Below are 24,610 nucleotides of genomic sequence, written 5' to 3' on the forward strand. Positions count from 1 at the left end.
ATGCAATCTGTATTGCAGATAACCCAACTCACTCAACCAACTTTAAACATCACAAAAACAATTCTTGCATCATGAAATGTTTAATTTTATAACATGAGTATACATAAAATCATAGTGTTAAAAATGTGTTCTCTTACATAGTATTTGAAAGCAGCTTTTCATTTGATGCACCTCTATGGATCACCAATCTATTTAATGTCAAGTTCTTACTAAGAGATACTTTATAATAACAAGCAGCAATTTATCACAAACTTTACAATATTTGAAAAGATCCATCTATAAATAGTGAACAAATTTAATACAGATGCAGTACTGCTAAATAATAATAATACTAAATAACAGTTCTGTACATTTTACATCTGTAATTGAATGTTTCGATTCTTTATGTTGTTCATGATTACATACTGTAACGTATACGGCAATTCTGAGCTTTTACATGATAAATCGGATTTCACGCAAAACAACAGTTTGCATAATCTAATTTATACTATCTAACCACAAGGTGTTCAACATGAATGAAAAAATAAAAATGACATCATCTACAATAAAACAAACTTGACATTTGCATGAGATGGAGTGGGTGACTACTCTAAATCTATCACCTGATCCTATTTCTGATTGATATAGTCATCGTAGATGAAAAAATGCAAATTATACGGTAATTGGAATTAGCATATTGCACATTGTATGCCCCACATGAACTTTATATAAATGAAGCTTCAGGACACAGAAAAGTTATGCATGCAACAGCAACAACACATATCTTATGGAGGTACCTGTACTTTACTGATAGATAAATGTCTATAATATAAATAATTAAACTACGGTAATCTATTTCATTTCAAAGAAAAAAGGAAGCTAAATTGTCTAACAAATACCAGTATAGTTCTAACTCAGTAAACAGATACAGATGATAATCTTGCTTAGAAAGTTTCATTTGATACTGATCAGCTAAATGTACTTTTAACTGTATCACATCTGTGAAACATATTTGGAGAAATTTGCAAAAACTTAAGATATCGTTCATCGATTCATGTAATGGTAAATGAATTTAAACTCATAAATCAAATGATGGAGCAAGTCGTACTTAACAATCTTTTGTATAAAGTTTGTTCATGAGTTGTGTCCCTTAACAGACTGGTTTTATAAACATAATTTTTGATTTGGCATCTTGGAGCACAGAATTTGTTTAACATGTAAAAGGAGAGATTTCATTGGTCACGAAGAATTTTGACTGCTCTCTTGTTGGCTGCGTCTACACGATCGTTCAAATGAGTACCCTGTGGTGCAAAAATAAAAGAAACAAGAAGGTAAAAACCATGCATTGCAACGAAAAACACAGACTATACAGATCTAGTGTGAAGTTTCAGACACAAAATAAAAACCACTGCTTTCAATCCAAAAAACCCCAATGTTTTCAAGTCATGAAAATACATGTATAAAGAATCAATTCTGAAAAGTATAGCATATTGTCTTTAAAAAAAACCCCCCATTTTAATTAAATTTGCATTTAAAATATTTCGAGAGATTATGTGTCTGAAACTTTCTCAACTGATAAAAAAACCCTCAAAATTTAAAACATGCCAACTACATATAACAGTCAGGCTAAAATGTCTTCTGCAGCTGGCTTTATGTAATTTTAAAACATATATCTTTTTATTTGTTTTTCCATCTTGTCATTTTGTTCAATTTTTTTTTAAATCAAGGATTTTGAAGAAGACATGTTTTCAGTTGAGATTGAATATAATTACTGAAAATAAAAGGCAACTATCAAATCAATACAAAAATACAAAGGGAAGTATATGTATATTCAATATGCAGCTTGTTATGAAAGAAAATTAAATTATTCGATATGTGTTTATCAAATTAAAGAATATGATAGGTTCTAGATTAAAGCAGTTCTTAAACACTAGCCTTTAATAATTCCAAAATACCTGATGCAATATTAATTTTTTTTTTTTTACATATTTAACAATCGAGAATACATACTTCCCTTGTAAAATAAAACTGAGGAGTTTTGTTGGGAAAACACATTTATATTCACAACAAAAACTAGACCCACATAGATGCATGTATTTTTTGTGTTGATTTTGCTTTGTTTTACTATTTATAACATTGCTGCAGCTTTTTCTTATCCAATTTTTTTCTTTTAAATTTACCATTTATATGTAACCAAAGTTGTAGAAGAATTTTATTTAATCTATGTGTATCCATTCAATAAAGACTTGGAAATTTATACACAAAAACAACAAAACACAAACAGCACTACCCCTCCCCCATACCCCCTCAGCCTGGGGGTAGGGACTTGACCTTATTACCCCAGGGACAGCTCCAAGTAAAACCGTAACTTACTCAAGATTCTGCATCACAACTATTGTGCACTGAACAATGACCATATGTCAGACATGACTTGGAACATGAAATGGTTTGCCTAATGATCTAAACATTGTTACATGAATATGTAGAAATATACTGACACAGCAAGTAGAGAAAATAATGACATTATCTACTGTAAAACAATCAATGAAAGGAATGCAACATCAACAGTAAGAGTTAGTTATCCTTTAGGATCTTTCTTGCTCTCTGGTTTGCTTCCTGAATCCTAGATTCATTCGACTGTGTCTGGAATTAAAATATTACAGGTTATCATGGCCTCAACACCCAAATATTTGCAGGTATTAATTATTCAAAGTTTTCTGCTGGCTAATAAACAAGAAATAAATATTAAATTCATCCTGAATTTTGAGTGTGCATGAAATCTTCGAAGTTAACAATTTCAGAAAAGATAAATAACCTCCATTTCTAAACTTTGGAAAATTCTTAATTTATACCTTTCTTTGAAATTCAAGGTTACTGTCCTAACATTTTCTCAAATAGCTTAACAAGGTTTTGACAATAAATCTTATAATGTACATGCATAATTGAATACATGAAGGTCCAATTTGGAATTTTATCATATACCCAGAACGTTGTTTAATTGATGTGTTGATAAAAACACATAACCTAATCTATTTATAGGCATAATGAAAAACACATGTACATGTATATAAAGAATAGAGGGATATCAAAAAATGTGCTGAGGCAAACCAATCAAAACTGAAAAGATGCTGTTGAACTGACATCTAGTAGGTGTCTGAAATCTGCCAAACTCGGCCAGAAATGATATCAGGGTCAGCCTGCCCTATGCTAGACGTGAAGACACGCAAGGAACATGTACAACAGTGACATCTGCCATCTTTTGTATTGACCGTGATCTCACCCAGCAGTGACCATTCTTGTATGTGTTATAATTCAATACGTACAATATGATGCATACGTCTATAATTGATAAAACGTGTCAAATTTTGTGGTACATATTCCTTTCATGTTTTCATGCTAAAATAATAAACAAAAAAAAACATAATTGTCTCTAAAATCATGCCACTGAAAAAGAATGAGTGGTACACAAATTAAGAAATTACAGTAAAGTACTGCTTTATTGATTCATGTTTTCAAGTTCAATTACATTTAAATTTTCAGATATGCAGGAAATAGCCAAAGGTACAAATATTAATCAATGTTCGTTTAACAACCCATCACCAAATTTAGGCACAATACATTAACAAATCAATAGACAGAATTTTCTTTTTAATGAACAATATCTTTAAATCCATTTAAAAAAGATTACAGTTTTGCAATCCCCATTAATCATTAGGCAAGCATCACTTTTCTAGAGATTATCTCATCAATGAAGCAGTATAAAATGGAGTGATCTGGACAGAAGAAAACACCATAGAGATATAATGCATATATACACTGTTGATGTCTGTTGTTAATCTTTAAGCAAAAGATTGGCTCGTTTATTGGCCTCAATAATACGCTCCACATTGGATCCTCCCTATAAAAAGATAGATCAGCAAAACAGACATGAAGCAATTAGTCAATGGTGAAATGTTAATTGAATTGGACCATAATATATATAACAGTCATACAAGGATACAAACAAGTCTTGATACACTCTGTGCCGAGTGCTGCGACACTGACCTTGTTGTTAATGCGGTCGACCTGTCTGTTCTGGGACTCGATCTCACTGCCCATGTCAATGGCCATGTTCCTCAGATTACCCAGCATGCCGCTGACTTGCGTCAGGTTTTCCTCCATTTCATCCTCTCTAGCATCATTAGTTATCCTATCAAAACAAAAAAAGTATAAAAAAACTAAGCATGTACTGAGTGAATTGTATTCATCTATTGCCTTGGGTCCCAATGTTAATGATGTACCATGCTATATTACAGCAAACGCATGATATTTCAAAGGTATATACATTGCATATGGGAATGAAGCTATATGAATATCCATCAAGTTAAAATAACTGATATTCTTAGAACAATAAAGACAGTTTGGGACTTCAAATTTTTCACTGAATCTTCATTTCATGAAATATCAGCAAGCGCTACCAACAGGTAACAAATGACCAAATAATCATACTGACATGTAAGAAACAATTAAACAGACATGGCTGAATGTACCCAGTGATCTCCCTTACCTGGTGATGATTGGTCCCTGGGGTCCAGCGTTCTCCCCCACTATCACTCTTGGTCCATTTGTGTTTACTTTCCCGTCCTCAGAGGCCTTCCATGTCTTGTCATAGTCACCTCCTCTCTCAAAGTTCTTAGCTCTGTCAAATAAAGGCAATCTCTGAACAGTGGAGTTTTTGAAGGAGAAGAGAAGTGGAATAACAACTTTGACTTATGCCGAGCTACTTTGGTGAATATGTATGATTTATTTATGCTCTTGTATAACTTCTTATATTCATAAGATTCGATCGTTTGATCATTAAATAATCATGGATGACTTAAACTATGTTATTGCAATCTGCTAATGATTAAAAAAAGACATGAGATTTCACACAAGAGGTGTTTATACCTAATAAAGAAGATATTTACCGTTTCCATGGTAACACACAGAGCCCACAGCATTTTTCCAGGCCCTCCAAGTTTTTTTCTGCATCCCTCATGTCCTGGTTGATTTGGTCCATACCCTCCTCAATTCGATCCAATTGTTCTGATTAATGAAGAGAGTGAAATCAACAAAACGAAACAGAATTATTATAGGAGGTTGTTGTTTTAATACATGTACTAAGAAATGAAGATTTAAAAATATAAGGATTAAAGAGATATCTCATTAAATTGATTTGATAATGAAATTACGTCAAGCATGCACTGTTTTAGAGTTGAAAAGAATTGACTGGTATTCCAGTTACCATATGCATTAGTGAATTAAGTTCTTATCCTGCCTAACATGTGAAATAGAAAGTAATTCAGAGGCCCATTACACAAATATATTACATGTACATATATTTCTGATGGTTGTTAACTTTCTATGTGCTACAAAAATATATATACTGGTAAATGAAGAGCTAAATAAGTAGAAGGATGTGCATACAATTGCACCATCAACAAGAGGATAATGGGGATAACTTAATTGTCATGAGCAATTCATTAACATATGAATGTAATGTGTGGGTAAATGTTAGAATTTCCAGTTAGTTAAAGTAACACATGAGATGAAATGCACTGCCGGCTTGCCTCAGAAACATGCTGTCTTACCCCCTTGTTGGTCCAACATAACAATGGTTTTAATGCCAACGTCTTGAGACTGAAAGATTTCAGAAATAAAATGACAACATCTACACAACATGCAAAAGAAAAAGAAAAAAAACCCAAATCTAATATGCTGGTGTATGTAAAAAAGAAAAAGGTACAGATAAAAAAGATTTTAATAAAAAGCATAACAACTAACCAATTACATGTAATGAACAAATATGCATGTTTATACATGTGCAGTTAAAATGTAGTACTTTTGTTTGCAAAATGTACTTTCTAAAAATAAAAGTAGAATCTTTGGCCATTAGACTATAAAACGAAACATTAACAATTATTCCAAAGACTTTTCTTATTCCTATTCACAGAGTTATCTTCTTAATGGAAAAAAAGAAAGACTAAAATATCCTTAACTTTATTGGTTTTTTGTTTTTTTTTTTTGTTTTTTTGGGGGGGGGTACGGTGGGGTGGGGATGGTTAAGGACCTCAAAATGCATGGTCAAAAATAGAAATAATTACTAAATAAAGAACAAGCTTTGTATTAATTCCTCCAACTGAAGTCAATTATTCATGGTGCTTTATGGACTTTCTGAATAAAAAATATGAAAAATCTGGTCAGAGGAACGAGTGTATCCTACTCCTTTGATTTATTTCATTTTGTGAGCGAAGGGGACCTTCCCTTGACTTCCTGCACCGTTAGTGTCCCCACTGACAGAATCAATAATCACTCAGTCAGTGCAACCAAATCGGGGAACCGGAAGGCCGAAAATAGTTGCTTCATTACTAGAACAAATGAATGCCAGTGATAAAGCATTGACAGACTGTGGAGCTGGAGTACCTAAATCAGGTGTACTTTATACGGCTCATGATGGGTCATCACAGCGGCAGAAGTCATACAAAACTCTCACACAAAAGTGCATTTCCTTTCCAGGAGAAATGCATGATTGGTTCATATTGAAGGGAAGTGGAAGAAAGATGGGTAATTCCTCAACAAGGCTTGGGTTCTCTGTTATAAATCTCCAGTAGTTTACCAGGGCTATTACAGGTCTCAGACAAATGTCCCATACATCAATCTTTAAGTGTGCAATCTGTGATGCACCAATCTCTCATTTTTGATATGTGGTTTATACATGTACATGTATGTGTTCAAGCCCTATTCCCTTTTGACAGGGAAGCCTAGCCAAGAACCCCAGTACATGTAATACCAGAAGCTGGCAACTCCATTACCGACTAGATTTTCAAAATTAATATGGTTTTGTTTAATAGGGTAGGTTCTGGTATAAAATTTTCCATAAATTTATATCCTTTACTACTTCGTTATCACAAAAAGTACCAATGAACAGTATATTTGTAATATCATATTTTGGAGAGCAATTTATTACAAAGTATTCTTATTTTTATGGTTTAAGTACTTACTGATATAAAAAGGAAAATCAACAAAAGGTTTACAACACAGAGAAGAAGAAAAAAAAAACCCCAACAAAATCAAAAGCTAAATCACAAAATGGATCAGGACAGCTACCACTTCACTGCTTTAATTGATATGTCCAGGCTGTTATACTTTGGCAGTAGAGACAAAATTTATACTTGTAGTATATTACAATATCACACTAATACGAAGATGACACTCAGTTCATTGTATGCCTTTGGAAAATAACAATAAGGTTCTCTGATCCTCAGCCTACATTATAATTCAGTACATTTGTATTATCATGATCCTAAAGATGTTTTTCATATGATAAATATAAAGTAATTTAAAAAAGCTTCAGCTACAGTGTCCAGGCAATTTATGAAGTTAATTAGCATATTCGCAAAAACTGTGTTGTAATGGAAAACATATATGAAAGATGGAAATTTTTGTAAAATTGATAAATCATAAAATTGTAGTGTGGAATTAACATTCAGGTACTGGTATATTTTGTTTCTGTTCTCTCAGATACCACTGTGTCAATCAAATTAAGCCAATGACAATATGCCAATTTGAAATAAATTATGGATAATTTTTGGATAATCCTACAGTAAATTCACACATTGCTGAGGATCAGGTATCATTATAAAAAATAGTTTCAGTCAAAGAGATGTTCAATTCTTTTTATATATACAGGTATTTCCAAACCTTACTTGTAACTTCTGATTGGTGTATCCTAATTGTGATGAACAAGCATTTCGTTCTTTAAGTAATTTGTGAAGTTTCAAATGGAATTACTAAGTTATCGTATAATTTTTGTAGATATTTAATCCTGATTACAAAATCTTTAAGAGATTTTGACTTTTCTTTAATCATATATACAGGTAATGTGTACTGTGTATTTTTTTGATAAGAAAATATATATATACTTTCCATCAGTCTGATCAAAATCCAACTGCATAAGCACCATAAGTGAATGGAAACTGACTTATATCAGACTGTGACCTCTTATAAGTTAATAAAAAGAAATGAACATCGAAATTCCAAAAGCACAGAACTGTGTGTGTGTCTACACGTAAGCAGAGGGACGGCCACCACAATGTCTAGTTTCCATGGTAATCTTACCTCCTTGTTCATCAAGCATTACTAATGTTTTGATTCCTGCTTCCTTACTCTAAATGAGGACAGAGGATAGAAAACATTGAGGATCAACACATTCAAGAACCTACACAAAAATTCACAATCTGATTTAACACAGCAGCTTTCTGGCCAAAAGTTTACCAATTAATGTCTCATTATTAAGCACAAACAAATCCATAAACAATTTCATTACTCTCTGTTTACAGTTTTATTTTTTGGTATCCATTGTGAATTTTTATTTTTTGCCATTCCCTTGTGGGTAACATTGAGACATAAAGGTATTAAAAAATACCTGTTTCAATGTGTTATTATAAATTTCTGTTTATATACACATGGAAACAAATATTTTTTCTACAGTACATATACAATCTTAACTTAAATCACAAACCACGGTCCATAAAACTTAGTATATACTAAAATGCACTCAAACTGTGAATGTGACAAAAACAACTAATACATATCAAGTGTCTAACAAACAGAACAGCCAATAAAAGTAGGCTCTTCTGCTTACCTCCCTGTTCATCTATCATAACAAGAGTTTGAATGCCTGCTTCTTTGGCCTGTTGCATGACAAAACATTTTAAAAAATCATTTTTCAAGGTAAAAGTGGACTGGCTTTGAAATAAAATTTTCCAAAAACACCCATAAAAGAACAATATTTTAATGAATTTATGTAGTTACCATTCCAAGAAATTCAAAGGCTCATAGGACTTAGGATAGAATTTGATCATTAAAATGAAAGTAATTTTCAAAGTTTGCATTAAAAAAAATTACTTATGCCTTGGATTTCAATTCACTTAAAAAAGAGAGAGAGATGAGCATCATAACAGAATCAAACATTTTCCGACAAAATTCAAACATTATTCATAGAGTCATTGATAGGAGTTCAGGGGAAAAATCATAACACCAAAAAGATGAAATCAATTTGCTTCTGTAAATATACTCACATTACACATAAAAAATGAATCTGTCCAAAATCATAAAAGTGAACCATTTCTGTTAGCTTACATGTATGACATTTAAAACTAATCCTCTCACACTTTATCTGATCTCCCGGAATCAGTTATAGCTGATTCTTATCAAAAAATAATCTAATAAATGCTACAGGAAATATCAGAAAATGTAATCCTGTATTAAAAACAACTCATAAAAGTGAAATGAATATTTCACAACGAAGTTCTTGATTTGGTTTCAAAGAGAATTAGAGAGGCTTCATTCTGTGATTTCTACTGACATTCCAGCGGGCCTTTCTTCTGAATAAAATATGTTACAGATTGCGAACATTGTGCGTTACAAGCCTCTAATAAAACTTTCATGTCCTCTGTTTTTGATCAAAAGCTAGAAATCTTGGATAGCCTATCTCATTTACTGAGAACTTCAGCTTCTTCAGAAAACAGACATTTTTAACGAACCCTGAATTTTTTTGCTCATTTGCATCAAATTCTTTTGCAAGAATTTTACTATGATGACTGAAAATGGTAAAAATTAGAACTTTATATCATATCAATATCAAATCAGTTTTCCTTTATTTTTCAAGCTAAGGTTAATAAAATTGCTAATTTCGAGGTTGTTGTTGACTTTGACAACTTTACTCATTAATTAATAAACACTATTTGATATATCTGAATGTAATTTCTATTTCATTTTTTACATTTGTTGAATGTTTCATTATCTTTGACTGAAATTACATTGTTATGCTGACTTAAGTAACAAATTGATATAAATAGTAATCTCTCTATTAATATTTAACAAATTCTCAGACCCTTTGTTTCATCTATTAGATGATCTTCAAAAACTTACTTACACAAAGCAAAATCTAAATGATCTTGGTCAGTTCTTACCTCTTCACACATATTAAGCATTCGCCTTGTGCTCTCCAAGGACTGAAAAATAAAATAAAAGTTAATGAATATATATATCAATTGCAATACAATGTAATTCATGTACAAATGACTTTACACTATAATTGGTTTCTATCAATGTTCAGTATGCAAACAGATAAACCCTATATTTGTCTGTGTAAAGGGGTTAACATCTTTACTCCTCTATAAATTTAATATATTTCAAATTCTCTAAGTTATAGTGTGTGTAAAGCTTTGTATTTCATATCTCAGTTTCTTACAATGTAGTTACAGTGTGTGAGAACCTTTACACTTTATATCTCAATCTCTTTATTACAGTGCGTGAGAATCTTTACACTTTATATCTCAGTCTCTTTGTTCAATGCGTGAGAATCTTTACACTTTATATCTCAGTCTCTTTGTTACAGTGTGTGAGAATCTTTACACTTTATATCTCAGTCTCTTTGTTACAGTGTGTGAGAATCTTTACACTTTATATCTCAGTCTCTTTGTTACAGTGTGTAAGAACCTTAATACTATTTATACAAGTCAGTCTCTCAGTGTGTGAAACCTTTGACTATGTACCTCAGTCTCTTTATTACAATGAGTGAGAACCATTTGTTACAGTAAGTATGCCACTTACACTATGAATATATCAAAGTCTCTTAGTTATAGTAGAATACCATAAAAATGAACATCTCAATCTCTTTGTCATAGAGTCTTAGAACCTTTACACTTTATATCTCAGTCTTTTAGTTACAATGTGTAAACTTTACACTATGAATTGAATATATCTCAGTCTCATAGCTACAGTGAGAACCTTCACAATATATCTCGATCTTTTTGTTACACTGTGTAAGCACAATTACACTATATTTTAATCTTTATGTTGAAGTGTGTAAGCATCTGTAAACCATAGTGTTATAGAGTGAGGGACCTGAACACTGTATTGTTACAGTGTGCGAGCACCTTTATACGCTATTGTTCTGCGTGTAAAAACTTTTACTGTTATAGTGCTATGTACTACAAATATCTCTTAAAATGTTATAAAGTGAGAGCACCTATATTAATATTATCACATGTAAAACATAAGTTTTTTTTATATCTGTGTTTGTATTTAATCTAAACTACAAGTGACTGTGTTTGGGAGCACACATACACTATAGCTGAGTTGTGTTGCTGTGTAAATACTTTTAATCTTTTAGACTATATTAGTCTCTTTATTACAGTGTTGCTTTGCACTATTGCCCAGTCTCTTTGTTACAGTGTTGCTTTGCACTATTGCCCAGTCTCTTTGTTACATTGTTGCTTTGCACTGTAGCCCGGTCTCTTTGTTACAGTGTTGCTTTGCACTGTAGCCCGGTCTCTTTGTTACAGTGTTGCTTTGCACTATTGCCCAGTCTCTTTGTTACATTGTTGCTTTGCACTGTAGCCCGGTCTCTTTGTTACAGTGTTGCTTTGCACTGTAGCCCGGTCTCTTTGTTACAGTGTTGCTTTGCACTATTGCCCAGTCTCTTTGTTACATTGTTGCTTTGCACTGTAGCCCGGTCTCTTTGTTACAGTGTTGCTTTGCACTGTAGCCCGGTCTCTTTGTTACAGTGTTGCTTTGCACTATTGCCCAGTCTCTTTGTTACAGTGTTGCTTTGCACTGTATCCCGGTCTCTTTGTTACAGTGTAAGCAATTATAGACCATATCTTAATTGACAATTTGTAGATCTGCTATGATGAACCATTGTATACAGAAACTCCTTTGGCATTAATAAAACTTCTAGCAGTCTCAAAATGACTTAAAAGTTTGGTTAAAATTTATCCAACATTGAAGATGACTTTGTTAATATGAAAAGTTGAGACAGGCCTTATCCTACAGACAACAAATTTATCAATCTAAAAACATAAATCTTCCTAGAAAAAGTGGATTCTTTAGTTTCATTGGAAAAAGTCATAATGTACCTAGTTCAAAACAAAAGTAAGAATAGTTTAAAAACTGAAAGGTTTTGGAAATAATGAGACACTGGTAATAGGTTAAAATTTTAAAGAAATTTTTTTTATATCAATGTACTTTTCTTAACCCAGAAGTATGGAAAAATTCTGGTATCAGTGTCGAATCTCATAAAATTATCAGTGGCCTTAAAAGATTATACCCATGTTTAATGTGTGAAAGATTGCAACCTAGTGTCGATATGAACTGCTTCATCCACAGTTTAAGACTTCAGTGCCAGTAAATTGTCTCCAAAGCACCATTATACTGTTCAATCTTCCTACACCTTTATTATCTCCCACTCTTTAAAAGAATAATCAATGTCATAAAATTTCATTTAAGGCCAAGGTCAAGGAGAAAACAGAAGAAAAATGGGACAGAATTCCACACTAACTGTTCCTTTATGTATTAATCTGCTGACTTACATACTGTGCCATCACCCTGTGCTTGTCATTTCATTTCCAAATATTGAATCTGTCTGGATTTGTTCATCACCTTGTATTTGACAATAATTAGTTGTATTAAAAGTTGCTTATGTCTGTAGGGTTTATACATGAAGTCTGAACTCCACAAGAATGCATTAAATCTCTAGAAGAGCTCCCTAGAGCATATATCTTTCTTCTTTGTGATATAGAATCCTAATCAATATCACAACTAATTATAACCACACTACCACCGATCATCAATCAGGCCGCACACCACCTTCTAACTCCTTAAATCCTGTCCTATAAAAAAACCTAAAAGCATTCAGACACAAGGAGATGCAACAGGCTAAAAAAGTGAACATTTTGTCATTTTTTTTATGTCCAGATTTAAAGCATTTATCCAAAAAAAAGCAATCCAGCAGCATTATAAGGTATATTTTATGAACCTAATTTTTCTTTGATAGACAAATGCTGGAGCTAAAAACTTAACTAATATCACTCTATGCTTATTTTGGGGCCATGTAATTTATTACCTGGCAATAACAATAATAATTTAGCCTTTCTGAATTTGCAGCAGTTAAGTAAATTTTTTTTAGCTGAATGAACCAAAAGGCTTTTTCTAAATTAATTTGCTTCACTAAATTATTGCAAAACAAAAAAAACAAAGATTCAGAGATTTAGCCACAAAATGATTGCTAAAAGAGCAACTGTCAGAGAAAACTTTTTTACCCAGAAAAAAAAATGCAAAGTTGTCAAATGAAGATGCTGAAAACAGGCCATTAATCACCAACAATATTGAGTTTGACTTCTGTGCAAAATACAAGCTTGACAGGGTGTATTGAGATATATCTGTGGGGAGAATTATCACTGTCACCTCCTGCTCCAGGGACAAATTAAGCAGGTGCTTGTTCTGGACCAAAATAGTCATTCAGCCTCCACTAGAAGAGTGCATCCAGTGCGGAGAATATTATCTGCCAGCAGAGAGCACTTTAATGTATAGCTGTCTTAAATACTACATTTCCACACAAAACAACTAGAAGCTGCCAATAGACTTTAATATGTTGTTGTCTCTTTTGGTACTTAAGTCAGGCCAGACCTGTTCATTTTTATAGTTTTTCTTCATTCAATGATTGCTGGAACAAGGATATTTTCAAATTCCCTATTATTTTAAAAATAAATTCTTAATTGATTTTAACAGCAAGAGCTTTAACTTTAAACAGAATTGCACCAATTTTTGCAACCTTAAATTGTTAAAGTTGCAAAACTCTGGAAGATGCTCCATTTTGAAAGTGGTAATTCAGTAAAATGACTCTTTCACATGCAAATGACAACTCTAAACAACCTAGCTACTTTGATATTCTTTTTTTAACTCTAAAAATTACTTCAAGTTCACCAAGTATAATATAGCCAAGAAGCTTATCTTAGAGAATTGTGACTTCAAATATGATCTAAAAAGGTAAAGTGAAAACCATGGCAAAATTAGAGTGAATAAGCAAGACTTTTGTACAAAGCCCAATGTTTGCAGTGACCTACTTCCACGTTGGCATTGTCCAGCGTTTCCTGGGTGATCTGACCATTCTCTCCACCCTCCCCACCCTCAGTCTGTTCCACTGGTTCCTTGTCATCATTCATGTGGATCAGAGTTACGATCACAAATCCACAAAAAATCCACCAAGGTTTAAGCTCTCAATTTTCATAAATTGTTTTGTCTTTAAAATTCACATACTTGTCTTGTGATGATTTCCGTTTCACATATTCACTTGGATAATATCATAAATATCCATGTACAGTCTACCCAAGCAAAGCTTTTAGCTAGTTTTGGAACTATAACTTCTTACACTTTTTCTCCAATTAAACTTTCTTATTGACAGGTGTTTAAATTTCCATTTACTCCTTTGATAGATTTTAAATATAAGACAAACAAACTTGATGTCACAGCAGCCTGCTTTCTAATCCAATAACAAGCCAGCGTATGCTTAAGCTAACGCTCCCTCCCCAATTAAATAGCTGCATCAATGACTATTGATCTACAAAGACTTGAGGAGTCAAGTATTGTGCAATTCCTGTGTAGCATCAGTCAGACAACAGATGCAAATTGTATGGTAATCCCCAAAGTGCCAACTGGCAAGAACAGGGCACATTTCTACATCACGCCACCCTCGAATAAGACAAACTTTACTGGAGTTGCAACAATATTGAGGCCAGTGCAAGTGGAACATAATAGTCAGTATATTTTATTAATGAATATGAGTTCTGGAAATACTGCTTTCATAAAAAATTTGGATTTTATGAAAATGAAATGTTCATCCTGGTCATGAACAGATATTATGAAATAAAATATCATTAACCTTTTATTGATTACATCTGAGTGCATAAACTATGTTCCACTTTTTCCTTGTTTTGACCTAATTCTTTCATAATCAAAAAGCAACTTTAAAAAAAACCGATTAAACAGATAGCTTGATTATTAATAATATACAGAAGGAATATTGTGACCAAATTTTCACAGGACCATGAATTTACTTTTACACAACGTGGCCTTTGCAAGGTCAAACAACAATCTTGATTACATAATCAGGAGCATTTTAACAGCTTGCAAATTTCTGCCATAAACTTTAAAAAAAATCTTGCACTAATTTTTGCTCATTGCTATCATTTAGATGCTGAATAAATACTAAAATATTGATCACTGGCATAAAATGTAGTGACAACAAATACCACAAAAAAGTCAAGATTTTAATAAATCCTCTTTTAATTGATGTTCTTTATTAATTTTTAAAGAAGCACAGTTGAACTTTGATATCTCGAACACTGTTATCTTGAATGCAATGGATATGTCAAAGTGATTTGTAAGTCCCAACCACTTATCTTTTAAGTATTTTACCCTCGATATCTCAAATACTCGGATATCTCAAAGTATTTAAACGGTTCCATCTAGTTTGAGATAACAAAGTTTGACTGTAATGATGTATGTGATATTTTCATATTCTGCCTCATATATGTATTTTAGTATTGGCTAAATTTTCTTTTACATCAAAATATTTAACTAATAGAGGGTAAGCCATTTATATCATTTTTAATACATAATATTTAGATATAAAGAGCCTTTATGGAAATTTTCAAATTTCATTTACTGCAAAATTATAAAACCGTCATTGTCTTTGAAAACTGCAAAGCTGTTGGCTTGAAAGAAAACAACAAGAATCAAACATCCCAAAATCTTTACTTCTTATCCATAGGAGTTAGTTCACAGAAATGAACATGTTAATGAGGGTACCCTATATGCAATATTTTGCCAAAAAATGACTAAGTTCAGAAGCTGGTATTTTTTTCATAAATTATCGGAAATTAAAATCCTAGCAATATGCACACCTCTGATATATGTACAATTGATCTGCAAAAGAACAACTTCCTATCTTGAAAACTGTAGGAGGAGTTATCCGTACAATGAGGGTACCCTTTTGGCAGCCGCCCGCCCGCCCTTTTCACCATTTTAATAACCGGATTTTTTAAAAAACCCGGTAAAAATGGAATGGTGCTGAACAATCCAATGAAATTTTTTTTTTTATAAAATACTAATTCAAAATATGTTGTAATAGTTTAAATTAAAGCAAGTGTAGGAAGGTGTCTTAATTGATGGAAGTTGGAAGTTATTTTTTTTTTATCATTAGGACCTTAGGCTAGCTTGACCACAAAACCACAGGGAGATTGCTCTCTACATCTTACACATGAAAGCAGGCTCAACCAAATGGTTAACCTACACCTCTCATTCAAAGCAATTTTCCAATATCCTTAAGAGTTTAGCTCTATAGGTAAGTCAGATAAATCAATGCTCTGGCTTTTATTTAGGGCCGCTTTTTCTGTAGGAAAGTCTTTGATATGGTTGCACCCTTTCCTTGTTTAACTGCTGCAATGCTAAGTGTCTGTCTCATTATGGGAGAAATGTGTCAATATCGTACAGGATGAAGAGATTGGAGACTAAAAACTGACTGAAGCTGAAATTATCCAATTTCCTTTTCTTGTTTTATTTTTAGAATTAATAGATAAAACAGAGGGTTGACAATGAATTCACAGGCTTTGAAGACCAGCAAGATTCCGCTGATCCATTAATATTTTAGGATATGTGCAGCTCGAGCAGCATTATTTCAAATAGAGCTGCCTCCAAAAGTAAAGATAAGGATGTATGTAAAACAAACGGATGCTCTTTGGCCATGACCTAAGGCCCCCAGAGTCTATGGGTTTTACAATGCCACTGATGCAGTTGATATTGTCTAAAAGTTCTTCACTTGATTACCCATGACACTATAATTACAAGGAATTACTGTTCAAATACACCCAAAACATGCATTATTAACAGAGATGAACGGGATCAGCCAGAAAATATACACAACATGCCTGCATAACTTTTGTTCCCATTTTAAAGTGACTGGCCTTTTTTACAGCAGAAGATGATGAAATCTGCAAAAAAACCAGTCGATTTGTTCCTTAGAAGCATTTGTTATCTAAAAATGCAGCACATGCATATAAAAGTAAGTGATTTTTTTTTTCTTCGCATTATTCCATAATTTTTCTGGTTCCTAAGATAGATACATCATAGAAATTCTTTGACTATCCATTGCATGCGGCTCATTTTTATTGACAGGTCCTTTCTTAACATCAGCAACCATGCAGTGTAATTTCGTATGCATAAATATGTCAAAAAGTGCCCGATTTGTTTTTGGAGGATAAGGGCAAATGGTTGAATAACGCAGGCCATAACATGCACATTAATACTAAAAAAAGACCTTACTGTACTTTGTTAGATTGTGTCACTGATTTCATGTAACGTAATGGTACTGCATGTACATGTAATGAATGATAAAGTTAAAGAAGCTCACTGATTAAAATTTTAAAAAAATACTAATAGTGGTGCAAAGAGGTAGCATATGTCTGACTTAGAGTATATCTTTTTAAAACCTTGCGGTTTTGTTCCTCTACTAAATTTGGTTACTGATTCTGCTGATGTTGGAAAGTAATTGGACAAATGAAGTGTCAGGAACATTCAGCAGATCAAACCTCCCTGAGCTCATACAAATAATCAACGACATATGAAAGGAAGCCAAGTAGGTAATTTACTGTCCTCCAAAACACACAGTTTGTTAGTCACATCATTAGATGACATACCATCTCCATGTTACAAGTCGCTTCCAGAAATCTTCAGAGAGAAATAATTAAATCCTTAAACTTTTTATTGGAGAAAAAATCACATTGGTATATAGTTCAAAGTGTGTAATTTCAATATGTAATCAAGGAATAAGAAAATGTCCTCTATAGTATATCTTGTTTATAAAGATTTTTAATTTTTTTCTCCAAATACTCTCAAGTTAAACAAAGAGCTCCTTTGATGTTTCAGTTTTTGAGAATAAGATTTAAAAAACAAGAGATGTTTGTGAAACACTTATGCCCCCCTCCCTTGGAAACATCCACAAAGAAAATGAACGTAAACTGCAAATAACTGGAATTTTTCTATGTCCAAGAGCCATAACTCTGTCGAAAATTGCTCGATCGTACCCAATATCGAACTTCACCTAGAAATTATCATGATAAACCTGTTTACCAAATTTCATTCCAATATGTTCATCCTCTGCAAAGAAAATGAGTGGAAACTGCAAATAACTGGAATATTTTTATGTCAAAGGGCCATAACTCTGTCAAAAATTGCTTGATGGTACCCAATATTGAACTTAACCTAGAAATTATCATGATAAACCTGTATACCAAATTTCATTCCAATATGTTCATTCTCTGCGAAGAAAATGAGCGGAATCTGCAAATAACTGGAATTTTTCTACGTCAAAGGGCCATAACTCTGTCGAAAATTGCTCGATCGTACCCAATATCAAACTTGACTTAGATATCATAATAAACCTGTATACCAAAATTTCATTTCAATATGTTCATCCTCTGCAAAGAAAAAAACGGAAACAGTTGGTGGACAAAGCCACCGACAGACAGCAGCAAAGCAATATGCCCTCCCTTCTTCGAAAGGGGGCATAAAAAGAAGGGTTTTGTAAAAAATGTATTCCAATGTAAAAATTACACCCCCCTAATTGTGGCCCCCACCCAACCCCAAGAATCATGATTTTTAAAAACTTGAATCTGCACTACTTGGTGATGCTTCCACACAAGTTTCAGCTTTTCTGGCCAAAAGGGTTTTTTTTTTTAGAAGATTTTTGAAAAATACCAACAAATTTTCAATAATTCTAAATTATATTCCCATTAGAGGGGACCTAGCTCTTCATTTGAACAAACTTGAAAGCCCTTTTCCCAAGTATGCTTTGTGCCAAGTTTTGTTGAAATTGGCTCTGTGGTTCTGGAGAAGAAGATGAAAATGTGAAAAGTTTACAAAAACGACGACGCCAAACCTTTGGCTCAGGTGAGCTAAAAATGTCTCAAATATCCATTTTGCTGATAAATTATATTTTCACATTGTAAAGAAATTTCTTGAATCTTTCAAAGACATAAATACTCTTCAGACAACCACATCTTCATTATACCTCCCACATCTGTCTACAATATGTGACCATTTTGTATTGCCTATGAATGATGCTCTATCATTAGATAAAATGTGCATCCGAGTTAATTATTGAAGTCTGTTTCTTTGAATGGTGGGTTGCAAAATTTACAACAATATAGTAGCACACACAAAGTTTTAGTCTGTTAAAAAATTTGTAACTAACAGTCTAGGAAAATATATCTAGTTTGTTAGTCAATAAAAGGATCAGGCTTGCTTTCCTTCTAATGGCTTTTTCATACATCTTAACGTCAGTTGGTACAATTTTTATATTGTATTTAAATTCTTACCCACAAAAAATTGTTTGTTTGAATGTTTACATCTTTGTATTATCTTCTTGCTGATGGAAATTGTAGTGGAAAACCTATCAGGCCCCGCCATCACAAACTTTCCTCAAGTAAATATTTGAATACTCAGCCTTAAGTCTGAGTTTTTACCTCAAGTTCTTGCACTTTTCCTTTAAGGATTTGAGTTAAGGAATGAGTTGAGTGATATAAAAAAATTGGTGACGGCGGGGCCTGATACCATGAACAGGAAAGGTACATTGTTCCAAATTAAGGACATTGCAGTTCAACACAACAAAGTCATCTTATAAATAAATCATATATGTATCATGAAAACTATTTTCCAGGTGAAAATTTTTGAAAATATCGGGAATCAACTTGCTGTAAAAATTTATCAGAAAGCATGTAACTGACTGAGACTCCATCATTGCTCACTAAAACACCTAATGACTTTTGATGATGAAAATCTGTCCTCCGTTTATAAACATATAACCTTAAATGACTTAGTATTCTGATTTTATTCATCGATAACTGCCTTAAATTTCAATTAGGTGACATTACGATGCTTTGATGTCAAAATCAATAAATGTGACAGAAGCTTGCAATCAAAGAGAGATAACCCTGTTATATTGTTACTGTCTTTAAGTCGGGTTGAGATTTTCAGCCTTAACTCATTCAATTTTCAATAACACAATACATTCATAAATTCAGCAAAGATAGCTAGGCATGTCTAGAGTAAACATTAGCATAAAAGGATGCCAGAATGGTAATAAACTATTTAACAGAGGATAATGGTACATGAGAAATCTTTTTTTCTATTTTTGACAAACAATCAATATATAATCTGGCTTGAAGAGTCACTTCTATTGCTCACAGTCTTCAAACAGCACCCTTTTCGGCGTGAGATGGATGAAATTCCCTACTTTTATGTCCATAATCAATAACTGTTCCACTTACAGATCTCCAGATAGGAATATTTTTGGACTTCATCAGGCAATGCAAATGGTTTTCCAATAGATATGCCATGTAATGTTGTTTTGGTCTAAGATACTAATAAATGCTCTCAAGACAGGGGCAATATAGAAACGGAAAATCTCCTTCCTAAATGCTCAAAACCTATTTTTCTTGGCAATAACGCTAAGGCCTGACCGCTTTCTTGAGGCCGAATTTCAAAACTCTTCATTTTTATTTCAGCTGTGCACCCTTACCTCATCAGTGACTTGGTTGCTCTGCATCTGTATGTTCTGTAGGTCACGACGCATGTCATCGTCGCTATTGGATGCAGGAACTCCGTTTACTGGTGACGACATTTTGACAGTTTGTAGAATTTACCTTCGAACCTGTGAACAAAAAAGATGTGAAAGTTCATTTCAAAAGATAGTATTTTACAGTGTATTATCAATATTACACAGAGAAAATATCTCTTTTATTATCTAGAATTCAACGTATAAGAATGAACATAAATCCGTTTAATCAATATTTAAGTCAATCTTTCTCCTTAACTAATAAGCAGAATCTCAAATTTATAAACTATCGGGGCCAAATTTAGATATTTACTTGTCTGTCACACATTTGTTACAGGTATTAAAGATTTCCGTATACAAGAATAAACATACTGAAAATCATGAATGAATTCTAAATTTACATATACGCAATTGAAAACAATACATGTACCAAGGATACTTTTTTCCTCTTTCTCATTACAATTCATTTCACACACATTGTATTACATGTACATCAACAGTAAATCTGGATGCAACAGATGTCCCAAGTGTGAAATTTTAAAAGCGAGAAAGCAAAAAAAGAGAAACAGAGGAAGAGAAATGGCTAAAATTACAGACAAAAGATATCTTCACAAAATATGATAAATCTATACCCTTCCCTGTCATGTGAAAGTACAGAAGTACTGCTAGCAACGATCTGGAGAGCCAAGCCTCCTCCAATGTATCAAGAGTGAACGTTAAAGCAATAAATAAGTTACATAATTATATAATAGTTATTCTTTGATCATCAAACTTAGCTGCTGTACATGTTTGTATAACTACAAGGCTGTTCAAAATCTCACTTACATCAACTGCAGGATAGACAGACTATTGTTGATATATCAATCAATGGCAGTGTTTCATTCTCCCACTGTAAAAATCTTTAACTCTGCATGGAGCAGCCCACCAAACAATCAGTTATACATGCCAGAATGTTTATTTAATTTATATCTTTTATTTGATGCTTTTCCACATGTAAACACAATTAAGAGACTGGACTTCTAACAAGATTTACACCTTATATGAATGAGAGGGCTCTCTTCATTCATCCTTAGTCAGAGGTCGTCTGCTGGGAGAATGTTGCAGACGACAGATTCCAATGTACATAGCTGATAACTCAATGTGACAGAAGTCAATAAATCAATGAAAGTGAGATTCCAGAATCAGGCTCCCCTTCTCTGCATCTATTATTCATTGATTAAAAACACCCACCCCATCAAAAACTCTAAACATCCCCTTCCATGTCCAACAGATGTGTCAAACAATAAAAGGATCAATAACGCTATGAAGAGGGTTATGAATCAGTGTCCTTCAAATTATTATTAATAATAAAAAAGAATATGCTTCCATAATGCAGTAAATTATCAATTGATTCCAATGTATAACACTCTCTTGCTTTCAATGCAATACCAGAACATTACTCAGACAACAATCCACTGATTAATCAACTGTTACATTTGTGTACTGGTTACCCCCATTGCCTTGACTGTAGTAAAATATTAATCTACTATTGTCACAATTCCAATTTTGTATTTAATTTAACACACTGTTTAAGTGAATGACTTTTTCCTTCTAGTTTCGAAAATGCTAAAAATAATGTGTCAATTTTTACTCATATATCATGTTCTACAAAAGATTTCCTGTTATATGAATTATGCAAGATTTCTTGAACAAACATTTTTTCATTGACCATAAATAAATATGGGCTGTTCTTTTCAAAAAAAAATATTCATTGATAGATTGAAATACATGTACATGTAAATGTATTTCAATCTTTCAATGATGTACTAGTAAAGAAACAAGAAGAAAAAGAGAAGAAGAAAAGCAAAATAAAATAGCATAACGAAACTGACATATTATCTCCCTCCATGTATCAAGATTATTTTAATCTTGCTCACAGAGAATTTACTGAATTTAATGAATCATTCTATAATCTATATATATCAGATAACAAAACACAATAACTTGACTATCTGAGTCACCACTCACCAAAAGCACCACTAAATGCATTACTTATTGAATTAAAAACAAAAAAATATGGTCCACTTGAGTTAAAATGCAGACTTTTCATTTTGATATGCTACAGGAAGCTAACCTTAGTATAAAAGTGACAATGGATTATAATTATTTCCTTGTACTTCTACTTAAAGTACTATATGTTAAGGTGTTATGGGACATATGTCAATATTAATGTTGGTTTATGTTCATTATAATTAAAATATTTCTATCAGGTTAAAATTTGGAATTTTACAATACTTAACCAAAAAATAAGTTTTTAAATATTTTCGGAAACTTAAGGTAAAAATTTTAAAATCTATAGTGTGATTCGAACTCATGAATACAGATTCATAGAGAAAACTCTAACCCACTGCGTCACACTGTTAGGTGACAATATTTGGAAAGAAACTATTTATGAAATTGCAATTGATTTTATTGTTTGTTTCGATAAATAGTAAATCACAACATGGAGGTTCCCATACCACATCAAAGTGGTGCAAATTCAACATCAAAGAGCTGGGAATAAAGTTGATTTATGTTGACATTTTCACTATTGCAAAGAATAAACAAAAACAACCCCAAATGCCTTTCATACCAACTAAAAGTTTGTAGTAAGTAAATCAATACACAGCAGTCCATTTCAATGGCTAAAATAAATACAATCGCTGAATCAACAGCGAACACAGTCTACACAGATAACTTAATACAATTTGCATTTCACATATGTGACATTTACAACACAGTTGAGTCTGGTTTTTAACTGATTACCATGAACTGGGAACATTTAATTTATTATGTCTGTGAGAAAAAAAACACTTTTGCATGCCCTTGTGTTTAATAACAAAGCAATCAGCCTCAATCAATTGTACATACTATATATATCTAATATGTATCATGAACCATATGCTTGTCTCAATAAATATTTTTTTCTATGATTTGCATATTTTAGTCAGAATAGACACAGAATGTGCATAATATCTTTGCAGATCTTTATAAAGATCAAAATCATTAGAGCTACCACCTGAAAACATAAACCTGTCCATGAAGTTTTCTATAGATATATTTATAAAAGCTCTTCAAGGTTTTAAAAAGAGCAGATTTGACTTAGCCTAAGTATCACTATAGGTAATTACTGCTTGTAATATATACATGCATGTACATTTAAAGTGTAATGTTTTATATATTATATATAAAAAGGAATTCTAAAATATAAAAAAAAATCACTGCCAGTACTCCAGTTCAGTTGATAGCAGTGGATTGGCATACCAATGTGTATACCTACATGTACTATGATGAAGCATCATTTGCCAGATCTCTCAAACTTTCTGTGTGATGTATGATGCATGTTTAAAAAGTGCATTCCTAAAAGGAAGTTTCATCACACACGCACAAGCTAATTATTATTTTTAATAGATTAAGTGGTGTCAGAGCATGTGATGAGTGGGGTAGAAAACCATTGCCATAATTCGTATCATTTGAGAAGCACGTGTGTATCATTTCATTGCGATTTATAATAAAAATTAATGCATGGTAATTAAAGAAAGAATCACTTAGCAACAAAAGGATTTAAGACTTGGATAGGCTATGATTGCACACGACGAAACCGTTTCAATCTGCAAAATGACTGAACCGGTAACAAATGAACCAAATCCGATTATATATACAGCTACAGGGCAACATGGTACACCACCTCTGTACTCAAAAACATTGCTGTGTTCTATTTTCTACCTCATAACTTTTACTACAACCCCATAATAGGCCAGTGATTCATTCGTACACAATACAATATTTCATTTGTGATAGCATGTCACATCCCAAATCATGACAAATGTCAGACGAGATCAAAGAACGACTACTCCCGAATAGAAATCAAACGGTTTCCTCTTGCTCATCAGTTTTTTCTTAAATTACATACAGAAAAATACACTTTCTTTCTTACCCTTTCTGTTTTAAGTGAAGAATACATAAACTTGATACAACAAGAAATATTCCGCCCCCAAATATCTGTCGTTTTCGACGGAATAATATTGTCAATATCCTGACGTCATCCTCTTCTGAAAGAAAGAACCCATCAAGTACGGATATCCGGAAAGTTTTTATTGATCTGAGCATGTGATTTTTATTATCCTAAAAGAAGAA

At 32.6% G+C, this 24,610-nt stretch overlaps 1 protein-coding gene across 11 annotated transcripts; it reads right to left on the bottom strand.

Moving 5' to 3' along the window:
* Window positions 1-61: 61 nt before the first annotated feature.
* LOC105321391 (synaptosomal-associated protein 25) lies at window positions 62-24,570 on the bottom strand. Of its 11 annotated transcripts, none has more exons than XM_034467490.2 (9): window positions 24,411-24,569; window positions 20,420-20,551; window positions 9,972-10,013; window positions 5,589-5,637; window positions 4,926-5,043; window positions 4,526-4,657; window positions 4,024-4,168; window positions 3,795-3,877; window positions 62-1,280 (listed from the first exon to the last, which is right to left on the bottom strand). In XM_034467490.2, the coding sequence occupies exons 2-8, from the start codon at window positions 20,519-20,521 to the stop codon at window positions 3,812-3,814; spliced, it is 654 nt and encodes a 217-aa protein (XP_034323381.1). In that variant the 5' UTR covers window positions 20,522-20,551; window positions 24,411-24,569; the 3' UTR covers window positions 62-1,280; window positions 3,795-3,811. The 11 variants fall into 11 exon arrangements, with proteins under 11 accessions (XP_034323381.1, XP_011417980.1, XP_011417988.1 ...); XM_011419678.4 differs by having other exon boundaries at window positions 62-2,622; XM_011419686.4 differs by lacking the exon at window positions 5,589-5,637 and adding an exon at window positions 8,116-8,164 and having other exon boundaries at window positions 62-2,622.
* Window positions 24,571-24,610: the final 40 nt, after the last annotated feature.

The sequence above is a fragment of the Magallana gigas genome, chromosome 6 (genome assembly GCF_963853765.1).
Source record: "Magallana gigas chromosome 6, xbMagGiga1.1, whole genome shotgun sequence".
NCBI lineage: Eukaryota > Metazoa > Mollusca > Bivalvia > Ostreida > Ostreidae > Magallana > Magallana gigas.

Excerpts from the sequence above, each read along its gene's own strand:
- LOC105321391 (XM_020064431.3), bottom strand. The coding sequence starts at position 20,521 with ATGTCGTCACCAGTAAACGGAGTTCCTGCATCCAATAGCGACGATGAC. Across the intron at positions 8,165-9,971 it reads TGCTTAATATGTGTGAAGAG|AGTAAGGAAGCAGGAATCAA; the intron begins GTAAGAACTGAC and ends GTCCTCATTTAG. Across the intron at positions 4,169-4,525 it reads CAGGGACCAATCATCACCAG|GATAACTAATGATGCTAGAG; the intron begins GTAAGGGAGATC and ends TTGTTTTGATAG.